This window comes from Ananas comosus, linkage group 23 (genome assembly GCF_001540865.1).
Source record: "Ananas comosus cultivar F153 linkage group 23, ASM154086v1, whole genome shotgun sequence".
NCBI classification, from domain to species: Eukaryota; Viridiplantae; Streptophyta; class Magnoliopsida; order Poales; family Bromeliaceae; genus Ananas; species Ananas comosus.
Genome location: NC_033643.1, coordinates 3247467 through 3260677, shown reverse-complemented (window position 1 = coordinate 3260677; position 13211 = coordinate 3247467). Strand labels below are relative to the sequence as shown.

The window sequence follows — 13211 nt, the reverse complement described above, 5'->3', positions numbered from 1 at the left end:
TATTCAAATTCAAACTTAAAATTATAATTTAAATTTGAATTTGAATTCATAAATTTAATTTAAGTTTGAAATAAAATTTGAGTAAATTTTATATAAATTAAAATTTAATTTAAATCCAAATTCATAAGTTAGACTCGAAATACTTGATTAAATTTTAATTTTTAATTTAAGTTCAAATTAAAATTTAAAATTATATATTTAATTTTTAAATTTTAACTCATATTTTAATTAAAAAAATTGAAAAAATAAATTTAATCCGAATAAATATCCATTCCGTCCGGATTCAACTTCCAATCCGGCTTTCTAGGCCGAATTGAAAAAAGGGGTGATTGAGCGATTCCTATTCCACTTAGGAATCGGAATTGGAATGGGACTTTCACGTACCAAACACCAACAAATGGATTCACTCATTCCCATTCCGATTCCATGGTAAAAAAGAAGCGAACCAAACACGCCCTATATATTAGCAATATAATAATTGTTGTATTCTAGATTTTTTTTATTTTTATTTTTATTTTTTTTTCTAAAAGCAGATGCTTTGGATAAGACTTTAAGTTTTGGAGATAGATTCTTATCAGATTTTTCAGGTTTTGGTCTGGAGAACTCCTCATCTGTAAGTCCCAACTTTAAATCCTACTCGCAAAAACATTCTATTCCAAACCCACCGACCACATTCTTTACTTTTCTCCTTTTTACTGCTACCATACTACAAAGAATCTATTCTTTTCCTTCTCATCTTCTTCTCCCAGATCAACCCAATTTACTATCTATCTATTTATTTATATCTATTTATTCATCTTCCTCCTCCAGAAACCAAAAGCAACTGGAGCGCAAACCCGAGTTCACGATCTGCGCCAATCTTTTGGGTACATTTTGCGGGGTACGCGTAGGAGCAGCGGCGCAGCATACGATGATCATCCGCATCCGCACCCGCGACGGGCTCGAGCGCGTCACCGTCGCCACGCTCCGCTCCCTCATCGAGTCCCAGCTCGGCGTCCCCGCCGCGTCCCAGACGCTCTCCCCCGACCCCAACCTCCTCCTCCTCCAAAACCCTAACCCTAACCCTAACCCTAACCCTAACCCTAAGCCCGTCTTCGTCCTCTCCGATCCCGCCGCCTCGCTCTCCTCCCTCGGCCTCGCCCATGGCTCCATCCTCTACCTCTCCTACTCCGCCCCGCGCGCCGCGGCCCCTCCGCCTCCCCCACGCTCCTTCTCCCCCGCGGGCTCCTTCGGGCGCCGCAGGATGACCATCGATGACCTCGTCGCGCGCCAGATCCGCGTCGCGCGGCAGGAGCAGCCCCACTGCTCCGCCGCGTCCTTCGACCGCGACGCCGCGCACGCGTTCCAGCTCTACGTCGCCGACGCGCTCGCCTTCGCCGCCAAGCGCGGCGGCTTCCTCTACGGCCGCGTCGGCCCCGCCGGCGCCGTCGCCGTCGACTTCATCTACGAGCCGCCCCAGCAGGGCGCCGCCGACGCGCTCCTGCTCATGCGCGACCCCGACGAGGAGGCCCTCGTCGAGGCCATCGCCGCGGGCCTCGGCATGCGCCGCGTCGGCTTCGTGTTCACGCAGGCCGTCGGGCGCCGCGCCAGCCCCACCGGCGAGTACACCCTCTCCGGCCGCGAGGTGCTGCAGGCCGCCGAGCTGCAGGCCGAGGGCGGGATCCCCGAGTGGGTCACCGCCGTCGTCAAGCTCGAGGTCGTCGCGGAGGACGGCGGCGCCGCGGCCTCCGCCGACGTGCACTTCGAGGCCTTCCAGATGAGCGACAACTGCGTGAAGCTGTTCAAGGACGGTCTCTTTGTTACGGAGTTCGGGGAGGACGACGACCCGCGGCTGTCGAGGATGACGAAGGATGTCGTGGTCGGGGGCAAGGACACGCGGGAGGTCGACAACGACTTCTTCTTGGTGCCCGTCAAGATCGCGGATCACCAGGTCAGTTTCAGCTCTCTAATGTTGGAATTTCATCTTTTGCTTAGTGCTCGCACTATGAGATGCTTCTTACCTTTGGATCACCATTGTTATGAATCAACATTACGGTGTTTTGGTTTGGTTGAAAATACTCTATTTTAGAGGTTGCTTCTGCATTATCCTATATTTCGAACTTTCATGCTGAGGAAGAAATAGGAATAAGGAATCGAGTTGAATTAAGAGGCTCTGCACATGCGTAGATTTTGATAATTCAGCTAAAAGAGCTCATCAAAAGTTGAAGAGGATAGACAAAGTGTTTCTTGAGACGTAAGACTTAGTACATGATGATTGCTGCTCCGATCAAAATATCCCAACCCAAATTCTTCGTGTGGCTTATCACTATCCTCACTTTCTTTGTCCTCTCTCTCTATCCAGAAAGAAATGAACAATTTTCACCTAATAGAAGTTCAGAAATCTCGAGTGAGAAAACTTAACATGTTGGTTGAAGGCCATTAATCTGGCTTAAGTCTAAAAAATAAAGAGGTGCGGATCAAAATACAGTATGAGATTAGTTCGATTAGTTTACATTGAGACACTTCATTGTTGTCATGTGTAATTTTATTAATAGTAAAAGTAAATGTTCACAGCAGTTCTTGTGGTATATATTTAGGGTTTTCCTTTCACAAATTTTAGGAAAACCTCCTAATTTTATATGCCTCAATTAATTTCTCGTATTTGAAAGAAATGCTTTCTTTGATAGTGCTTTGTACATGGAAAACACTTGTTTATATTACTTAAGAGTGAATACTGTTGCTGAGACCTTAAGTAGAAACAACTGTTGGAAGCTAGCAATTTCAATCTAAATTGAGGAATGTAATATATCAATATTGCAATTATGCTTGGTTTATCTTTTTTTTTTTTTTCCGGTCATTTAATGTGCTTGGGACAATGATTCTGTTTATCATCTGGAAGAATTGTGAACTTGTTGTGCTTTGAAGAGTAAGCATGCAGATAAACATCTTCCAATATTCAAGTGAGAGTCACATTTATGCTGTCATGGGAGATGAATAATTCAACAAAAACCTATGTGACAAATGTTTTGAATTTTGCTGCTTGTATGTTTTCTTTTCTTGATCACTCTTGCAAACTCAGAAACAAACTTTTGGTTGGAACAAAGTTCTTCAAATTTTGCTAAATATACTATTAGTTGAGCAAAGATTTCATGGTCTTTTGAAGTTTCTTCTATAATTCCCAAACTTTTTTTTGTCAATTTTCATTATTTAATTGCTATCAGTTTGTTCTCGAGCATATGCAAGAATTTGCGTAGCTCCTCATACTTGTATTTTTATATCATTAATGATTATGCCATTGTCCTCTTTGCAGTCCTTATGTTTGGTACTCTAATATAGTGCATCATCGTCACCTAGTCCTTGAGTGTGTCCATGAACTAATCGATTTTTATCTTCTGCAATACCGTGGACGATAGCAACTTGTTCATCGTTGATATGTAAATAGCTTAATTAAGCTTCTTCTCTTGCATTGAGATATCAATAAGAACTAACTTCTAACTAATCTTCAAGGGATTTGGTTGATTCCAAAGCAAGAAATCCTCTATAAAACTGTACCGGCACCATGCGGTATGACAATGATTTCATACTGTGTAGTTTTGATGTGGCACTATAGCATCAATAGTATAGTGCCGATACTGTAGAATGGGTACTCTTTATGGAACTTGTGGTTATAGGTGGAAAAGTTGTCAACTGATTTAGACTCTTGATTTGGTAGAACTTATTTAATCTCGATAGAATCAAATATCCAATCTTGTTTTCTTGAAGGTTTTCAGAATTTAGTATCAGGATTGTTGGGCCTTGTTGATATTGTTGCCCTTTTTTAAATAGGATTTCTACATGAAATAATATAGTAGGGAATGGTGGATTGTTTGCAATCCTTACATTCAATGTGTTTATTTGGCGACAAAAAAATATTAACTTCGAATATTTTGGTTCCAAAACCTTTTTAAATAAATTGCCATCCATCACTTGGCTAGGATGCAACAAGACGGAAGTCTTTCCTCTATAATATTAAATTATGTAGAATTAGCTTTTAAAAAAAGAAAAAAGAAAAAGGGCTACGATGCCAAACGAGCCCTTAATTTATAGCTTATATGAAGTGTCATAGTCTCTTTGTAATGATCATGGTAACACAAGAAAGTTATATTTAGTCTTAGAACTTTCATTTCCTTATGGAGCTTATGATGACTGGTTGGTGGGGAGTATAAAATGATTTCTAAAATCTCATAATAGACAAGACCTTCAGACCTTATTTCCCAGGATATGATAAATCTCCTTGTTGGTGGATTGCATTTGTGAATACCCTGTTAGGGAGTAAAATCAAACTCCTACAACCACGAAAGGAAAATCTATATACCGCGCACAATTTATCACTGCACAACTTGTTCTAACATCCAAACTGCTTAAAAGTTCTTAGACTGATGCTGGTAGTGCTATCAAGATTTCTAGCAGCTTCTAGCCAAATAGGACAAAAAAAAACTTTACTTTTGCTTAACAATTAAAAGGGCTTAATAATGACATGTTCATGTATGCAGGGTCCATTATCATCAAGCTTTCCCATAGAGAATCGAATGACAATGGTAACACTGAGGGCGCTGAAGACCCACCTGGACCGGACAAAGCACCTGCCATTTGTGAAGCGGATATCCGACTTTCACTTGCTTCTCTTACTTTCTAGGTTCTTAGACGTGAATGCCGACGTCCCCGCACTGGCGGAGTGTGTACAGAAGCAAGGTCCTGTATCTGAAGGCTACCAACTTCTGATCGAATCTTTGGCTGCTTCTTCATGAGTAAGCAACATTGATGATGATAATGATGATGCCATGCGGCAAAAGACGGTACAAAGTTCCTGTTAATGCTGTTAACTTTATTAATATTAAACTATAGTTTGCTGTTCGCATGCGACTGTTTAAGATATAGTTATCTTGCTTAGATTTCAATAAATTTAATTTATCAATCTTGGCATAAAGGGTTTGATCCGCTTCTCTTTCCCATAATCTTGAGGAGTAGGCATATGAAATGAAGATTTTTTCTATTTCCTCCTGAATCTGGGATATACTTGCAACAAATTGGGGATGAATCTTCACTTATTATTCTTTTGTGATGAGCTTGGATGTCGGAGTTCCTCGGACAGTACAATACATTTATATGTAGCTTATATTTACTTATTACTTTGATTAGAGTAATGTCAAACTTGTTGATTCCACCATGGTCCATGAGCCTAAACTATCCTTGAATTGCATTAGGCCCCATTTGAATGCCAGAATAAGTTAGTTAGTAATATCCTATTCTTTATGAGGATTTTCTATTGTGATTGGAAGTTAGGAGCGTGGTCAAATGTCTAGATGGAGTATATTTGGTATTCAAGTTATTTTTTTCAAAATAAGATAAATCGCCTCGTAGGGGAAATGTGTTATTCTGTCAAATCATGGCTAGCAAGGTCTTTTAAGGAGCCAAAATGAAACTCCTACCTTTTGATCGCATAAGAATATCCTCATATCCAATAAGTTATTATCGAATAACGTATTCTAACATCTAAACAAGACCTCAGTTTCTTATTTGGCAATTGGCACGCATGTCAATGGTTGTGCATATAACATTACTTGTTTTGGAGTCGTACAATTTCTTGACCATCTTGCAAGTACTGCATCTTTCTATATCGGAGGTTTCAGCTTGAAAATTTAATATTTATTTTCTTGGGACAAAATATGATGTGATCAGTTTACGAAGCATGAAAACATACCCAATCATGAAATAGGCTTCAGAGTTTTAAGTGATACTGGAAATAGGAACTGAGGGAGAATACTTGAAGCACCAAGTCCTAGATATTTCCATGCCGCACCTGAATCGATCATCGATGTTGTTAAACATGATTTATGGTATTTAAAATTCTTAAGAACCAAAGTTCGTGATTCTTTGACATACCTAGTGATCAAGTGGTCTCAAATATGCCATATATTTGTTGTCGAAAGTTATTAATTTTGAGATCACTTGATTAATAAGTAAATAATATTAAAAAATTACATAATTCCGTGTCTTTTATTTTTAGTAAAAATGTGAAGAACTTATCTGAATTGTGGACAATTTTGAGTCGATTGTCTAACCTTTTAAAATTTTAATTTTAGTACCCAACCTTTTAATTTGTTTAATTTGAGTTAGTCAATGTCAGTTTGACTTTAAAATTTGAATTTGTAGGTTTAGTTAGTATACTTTATGTAATTCTCAAAACTATAAATTTATTAAAGTAAGAAATCAGCTAAAATTTTGAAGTCAAAATAATATTGACCGACTCAAATCAAACAAATTGAAATGTTAGGCCAGTAAAATCAAATTTTTGAAAGGTAAGTTAGTAAATTCAAAATGGTCTATAGTTCAGATAAGTTCTCTATCTTTCTTACTTTTATTTTATTGCCCACTTGATCTTTGTTGCTTGGACCACATATGAAGGTGAAGCATATGCTCTTGGAGTGGTTGGTGGAATGTTTAGAGTCAACAGATTCCATTGATTAGTCCTAAACAATGACTCAATGTCCTAAACATATCAATGAGAACAATTATATGGCTGGTAATCTCCTGAATTGGCCTGTATCAATTAATTCTTTGTAATAGAGAGACTCTACTACCAAAAAAAATTCCGTAGGAAGCACCTTAAAGGAACTCCTGTGAGTATGTTCCATTGATGTACTTGAATACAGAGAAGTAAAAAGTATAGTGGAACAACATATTACATTTATGTTTTAGTGTTCCAAAGTATTTAGTATTATTTCCCACTTTTGAGGTAAGAGTATGAATTGGGCATAATATCTTAGGAGGTTAAATTGAGGAGGATAGTTTTTGCTGCTCAATTACTTCGAAATTGTAAGTTAAGAAAAATGTTAATTCATATTCTTGAGAATGAAGGGTTTTACATATTGATGATCACAAATTTGCATCGACAAACATTTAAGTTTGCTTAATAGATTACAAGTTTAGTGGCATCAGTTCCACAACTTTTACCAAAGTTTATACTAAGGTTCTGTTTGAATGTATGAATATTTTGTTCGGTATATTTTTTTTTTAGCTAACTGGAGAAATATAGTTGATTAGGAGTGTGATCAAATATATAAAATGAATATCATATTTGGTCTTCAAGTCGTTTTTTTTTAAATAAGTTAATTACTTTGTAGGTAAAATATGTTATCCTATTAAATTATAGATAATAATGATTCACATTTTCAGCTAAATTTATTTCTAAAAAAATAAATGAAGCGGATAACATACTATCTTTGTCTCAAAAAATACTAGATATCATGTGCTACAAGCATTGTTAGGTCCCAGTTGGGTGATATATTGTCAATTTGGGTGTATCATTCACTTTGTTAAGGAACAGAGAGACTCCATAGCCATGTAAAGTCATAAATAAGAGTTGTCAGAAAAATATTTATTTAGGTCATCAAATTTTAATGCTGATGCACTGAACTTCAATTTTAATTTCCAAGTCATAATACTCCTCACAAAAGATGATCAGCATCAGTTATCATGTCATGGCCAATATGTGACAGGATAGTGGATTTTATCAGCTGATTCGTTTATCATGTCATCTTTATAATTCAAAATTTTTTCAAACCACAGAAACTCAAATAAATAACTTTTTAGAGGCTTTATGTGTAGATCATGCTTGTTTGTTTACATTTCAAGTACAAACAAGTAAACACAATTAATTAAACAAAACAACAAACAATAACAAAATAACAAAGACACAGAATCATAGAAATACAACAAACACAGACCCAAATGGGCCCTCTTTACTTAGCAAGGAGTTGGCCCATTTAGCAAACTGAAAAAAAAAAAAAAAAAAAAAAAAAAACACTTTTACTTTGTTTCTTTTTTACTTTTTCCACCAATGGCATTATTTCCCTCCACAAGCCAACTCAAATGAACCAAACAAATACAACACAGTAACAAAGAAGAGGTGCATGATCAAACACTCTCATGAGTTCACCACCCTGCAGTTCTTTCGGATCTCGCCGCTCGATCCGGTGAGCACGCCGACCTCCCCCATATTCCGGATCGAGTTCTTGAACGCGTCGAGGAAGTCGCCCGCGTCGAGCAGCTTGTTGACGACCTTCGTCGACCGCCCGTCGGTCAGGAGGGCAGCGTCCGACTGGAAGAGGCCCTGCCCGAGCTTGAGGTTTGCGAAGTAGTGGTTGTCGAAGTCGGTGCTGCTCCCGGGGTCCATCGGGACGGTCGTCGTGTTGTCCGACAGGCTCTTGCACTGGGTCCTCAGGAACGCCGCATACGTCGCGTTCAGCGACGGATCGGCGTCCCCTTTTCCGGTGAAGTTGTAGAGCCTTTTGCTGAATGCGTTGCAGTGCCCCACTCCAATTGTGTGGGCACCTGTAGTATATACAAATATATATCCTAAATTTAAAATTACATAAAATAAAATTTAAAAGATGCAACATATAAATAGGCCCACCCACTTCTTTTTGAGTATGTTTTAATATTAAAATTAAATGGGTGAACTAGTTTGAGGCTTTTTTTTTTTTTTTTTTTTTTTTTTTTTTTTTGAGAGGTATCCATCCATGCCTGTGAATTTTTGAGGTCCCCTCATTTGAGGTAATTGATTTGTGTCATTTTCCTCATTTTTTTGCACATATGCTTTTCCCAACCACACTAGAAAAGGATTGATCAAATCAATCAAATCACAACCACCACTTTCATTATCAATTGACATCATCACCAACTTAGCAACAACATCACATGATCTACATATGTTTTCTCTTGTTGCCTCTTCTTTACTATAGCAACATCATGCACATCTTTTTCCCTTTCTTTGTCTATCCTAAGTGCCTTAATTTGCATCAAATTATCTTAATTTGTAGAACAAGCAACCATCAATATCATATATATCACCCACCTATTATTGCTTTTCCTCCACAAGTAATGTCCCTAGAAAAAACTATATATGGAAGTACTAGTAATATCTTATAAAACTCTTATGAGTACATTAATTCACTCATTAGTTTTAACACGATTCGATCGAGTCGAATCGACTTGTGTCGGTCGATCACGACATTTATTGAGTAAGAAATATGAAGGTTGAGCTTATCTTTTAAATGTTGTGTGGACCCAAACCTGAGCCACCAAACTAGATAATCAAGTTAAAGAGGGGGGGAAAAAACAAAAAAAAGAACTTGTTTCAAGCGGAGAAGTCTAAGAAGGAACCTCAAAGAAGGTTCTTCAAGCAAACATATGTGCTTATCTCTTTGCTCTTAAAACTGATCACAACCATATCTATTTCAATTCACTGTTGTGAATATCTTAATTTGCTTGTTTTAATCTTATATGTAATTCATAATGTCAAATATTAGTTGACATCCATTCTTTATAAACACAACTCATTTCTTGCTCTCCCCTTTCTTTTTGTTGAAAATTGGCTCCATTCCTATCGAGCTGGTTTCGTAGGACTATATATAAAATTTCACCACTTTTTGAGAAACTTTTGCTTTTATTTTCAACTGCAGTTGTTTCTAGCATTGCTTTTAAGATTTTGAGGCTATAAAAGTAGAAATTTTAATTCTCTACTTCTACATTTGTTGTTGAAAGTCTTAAAAGTATTATTTAGATATTACTTTATCAAATAGTACTGCACTGTAAAGTAAAACAAAGCAGATCTTTGATTGCTAACTTGGTAGAAAGTTTTCAATTGCTTCAATCATTGAACTATTCTATTCTATTATTAAACTATACAGGATAAAGTTTGGGTTGGGATCAATCATTGTTCTTAAAGCATTATCTGGTACAGTTTTGTCCTTTGCCTCAATTGAGGTACCCTATAAATATGCTTCTCACCTTAGCTACTAATGTAGGGTTTTTTTTTTTTTTTTTTTTTCTTTTTCATTTGGCCTCTTTTTAAATTTTTTGTTTTCGCAAATAGCTCATATAAATTTATGTTTACAAAGATGACAAGTAATTATTTATCATGTTCAAATATGATAAATGAATTATAATGTTCGACTTGCTTGTCCCTCTTGGTGCTCGCACAGCAAAATAAGGACCATTCTTATAAATAAAAATTTACAGGGGCCACGTGCAAAAAAAATAAAAGGCACAGTAGTGTAAGCTAAAAGTGATACTAAATTTCTCGCATGTTAGATAAGGATATAGGGCCTTTTTTTACTTTCTCACTGACACATATGTATTTTCTGATAAAGATGTAATTTTTTTTGAACTCTGCTCTGAATGTCTGTACTTTGGTATAAAAAAGAAGAAGAAGAAGTGATACTGAGTTTGTAGCCCACCTTACTCTGTCCTTTTTTTAGTTTTTATTTTTATTTTTTTTTTGTCACCTTATTCGTTACCGACATTAATTATTTTTGTTAGTTGAGCTATGCTTTTCATGCACATAACTGAGCACGGTCTCGTGTTTGGTATTTATTACTACAAGATCACAATTATTATATATGCTATTTATAAATTTTAAGCATAATTAGCTAGTTTCCAATCTAAATGATGTATTGATGTATAGTTAAATGACTAATGATATCTTTAATTAACTGCCTTTATGGGTATTGGTTTGTATTTTATAGGTTAATTTATATGTGACACATCAGCGTCTCGGCATATCAGAAATTGATATCACCAAATTAAATACATTACATTTGGCTAAGATTTTGACAACATTAATTTTTTGATATATCAACAATTATGCGGTTTCTTTTTCATAAGACCAAGGAGCACGACAGTTTAGAAGCTTAACTCTGATACCATATTGTTAAGTAGAGATGATCATAGCTAACTCGACTTGTAATGCTTGGAGGGTCGAGATTAAGTACCTGATAATACTACTAGATCTTTGACATCGAGGCCCTTGTTCGCGAAATCGTTGACGAGAGTCGTGAAGTCGGAGGAGGGCGAAGGGATGTTCGCGTTCGCCTCTGACGCCTGCGATGTCGTGCCGTCCCTCCTCCCTGTCTGAACCTCCCAAATTGGCTTCTTAAACTACAAATTAATCAAGAAGCTCTCTCATAATATTACACTTAAACAGTAACTAATTAATTAGTGTTTAAGTTTAATCAATGTGGTTTTAATTCAATTGGTTTGTGCACATATATATACATACATGAATATGTTACCTGGAAGGAAACTGAGTCCCTTGCAGCTAGTGCTACAATATCTGCACAGGAGACAGTTTGAGGGCACGCTTTCTCCAGCGCCGTTTTCACGTCGTCGATCACGTCGAACCCCGCGAGCGACTTGTTAGGGGTCGCGTCCTTCTCCGCGGTGTTGTTCGCGGTCGAGTCGATCAGGACGGAACCGTCGCAACCCTAGAATTGCAAACATATGTAAAATCGTGCATGATCCCCCCTATCTCTGAAAGGTCACGAGTTCAATTCCTGACATGTAAATACAACGTACCCTGACGAAGCAGTCGTGAAAGAACATCCGCAGGAACTTCGCGGGCAGCGCTCCGTTGCTCGCGACGCGATCCCACACGATGCTCTGGACCGTCTGCTCGGCCTGCGGGCAGCTCTTCTTGTAGAAGCCCTTCTCGACGCCGGCGGCCTGCGCGCCGACGGAGCTCGTAGTGAAAGTATAAAGCAAGATTAGTAGCAATACATAAGAAGAGCTCATCTCTACTAAACCCAAATATTACCCAACTCAAAACCCAAACCCCAAAGTAGTGTAAACTATGTGTTAATTTGTGCGTTTGTGTTGTTAATATATATATGTATATATATATATTCCTACGTACAATAAGTAACTAAGGTAAGTGAGAGAGGTTTGTGGCCACAATGAGCACAAAATGCTCCCCTTTTTATAGGCACAAAATGGAGTAGTACGTACCCTGCCCCACATGATTACTATATGTACAATGTACATATAATTGTGCATCATTAATATGGTATATGGTAATGAAGCTTGTGGTTTTTGATTAATTAATATTAATATTTTTGTCACACTACGTACGTACCCATGTAGTGTAATTAAAATGTGTACGTGGAACCTTTTGCGTAAATTACGGGCCTAATTTGCATGGTCAACTTGCATTTAATTATATAATTATTGAGCTGTAAAACCATATTAATTAAAATTTAAAACTAATGAATAGAAAATTAAGATATATGGAGGGGCCGGCTAATTAATTTCTAATTTTTTCGTTGCAACAATAAATATTGTTTATTTCTAAAAGTTTAAACTAACCAAAAGTAGCGCTTTAATATTTTAAGTTTAATGTTTTGTCTCGCATTAACTGCGTTTAAAATTCCTTAATTAGAGATCCAAAATTGTGGCCTTGGCTTTGATAGTATGTGAAATAAGTATTAATCTTTTAAAGTATAATTAAATTGCTGAGAAATATTATTTTTTGTTTTATATTTAGCAATAGAATAAATATATAGAGAGAGCGAAATGATGGAGATAATTAACTATAATAGGAGAAGTTGCATAAGATTAGAGAGTCCCTTAGGGTGTATTTGGTTTCTTCGAAAAGCATGAAAAATTCAGAAAATATAAATACTGTATTTTCATAAAATTTTAAGAATTTTTTTTTAAGAAAAAAAAAAACATTGTTTTAACGAATTTAACAGATAAAAAATATTTTGTTTATTAAAAAAAAACTATTTTCTAGAATATTTTTTGCAAAGCTAAACCCCCTCAGAGAGAGAGAGAGAGAGAGAGAGAGAGAGAGAGAGAGATCCCATGCATTGACCAATGTCCTCTAGATTATAAAATATGGAGGATATATAAATATAAGGGTTAAATTGGAATTGGAGCACTGTGTAGTTAGGTATAAAGAGAGGGAGAGTTTTTTTTTTTTTTTTTTTTTTTTTTTTTGAGAGAGGAGAGAGAATAAAAGGATAGCGCACGACTACCCACTTCGTTTTAATTTCATTTAGAAATAAATTTGGCATAGAAATCGTGAAATCAACTACTCGATCTGCTGAACTTGTGCCGGTGTGGCGTTACACCAAACATCAAGTGCCTTTGCCCACTTGCTTTAGGGATGGTCCGTGAGAAGAAAGAGAGTTATTATAACAAAAAAAAAGCGAAAAAAAAGTATGATTGAGAGAGAGAGAGGAGATCTGAGAGATAGAGAAGACGATTGAGTTATGAGAGTAGATAAGATTCGATGAGAGAGAGAGAGAGAACTAGAAGGTGCATGTAGTAGTAGACAAATGGAACCTGTGGATGGGGTTGGACATGGTCTCTATGATCCACTACTGTTCTTCTTTTTTTTCTTTTTTTTTTTG

General features: G+C 36.9%; 2 protein-coding genes across 2 annotated transcripts; one reads left to right on the top strand and one right to left on the bottom strand.

The window, feature by feature from the left end:
• On the top strand, positions 601 to 5023 carry LOC109728278 (NPL4-like protein). The gene is made up of 2 exons (XM_020258649.1): positions 601 to 1930; positions 4512 to 5023. Exons 1-2 carry the CDS (start codon positions 911 to 913, stop codon positions 4764 to 4766), a joined length of 1275 nt encoding a protein of 424 aa, XP_020114238.1. The 5' UTR covers positions 601 to 910; the 3' UTR covers positions 4767 to 5023.
• Positions 7592 to 11746, bottom strand: LOC109727773 (peroxidase 3-like). The gene is made up of 4 exons (XM_020257949.1): positions 11377 to 11746; positions 11094 to 11285; positions 10794 to 10959; positions 7592 to 8352 (listed from the first exon to the last, which is right to left on the bottom strand). The coding sequence occupies exons 1-4, from the start codon at positions 11590 to 11592 to the stop codon at positions 7946 to 7948; spliced, it is 981 nt and encodes a 326-aa protein (XP_020113538.1). The 5' UTR covers positions 11593 to 11746; the 3' UTR covers positions 7592 to 7945.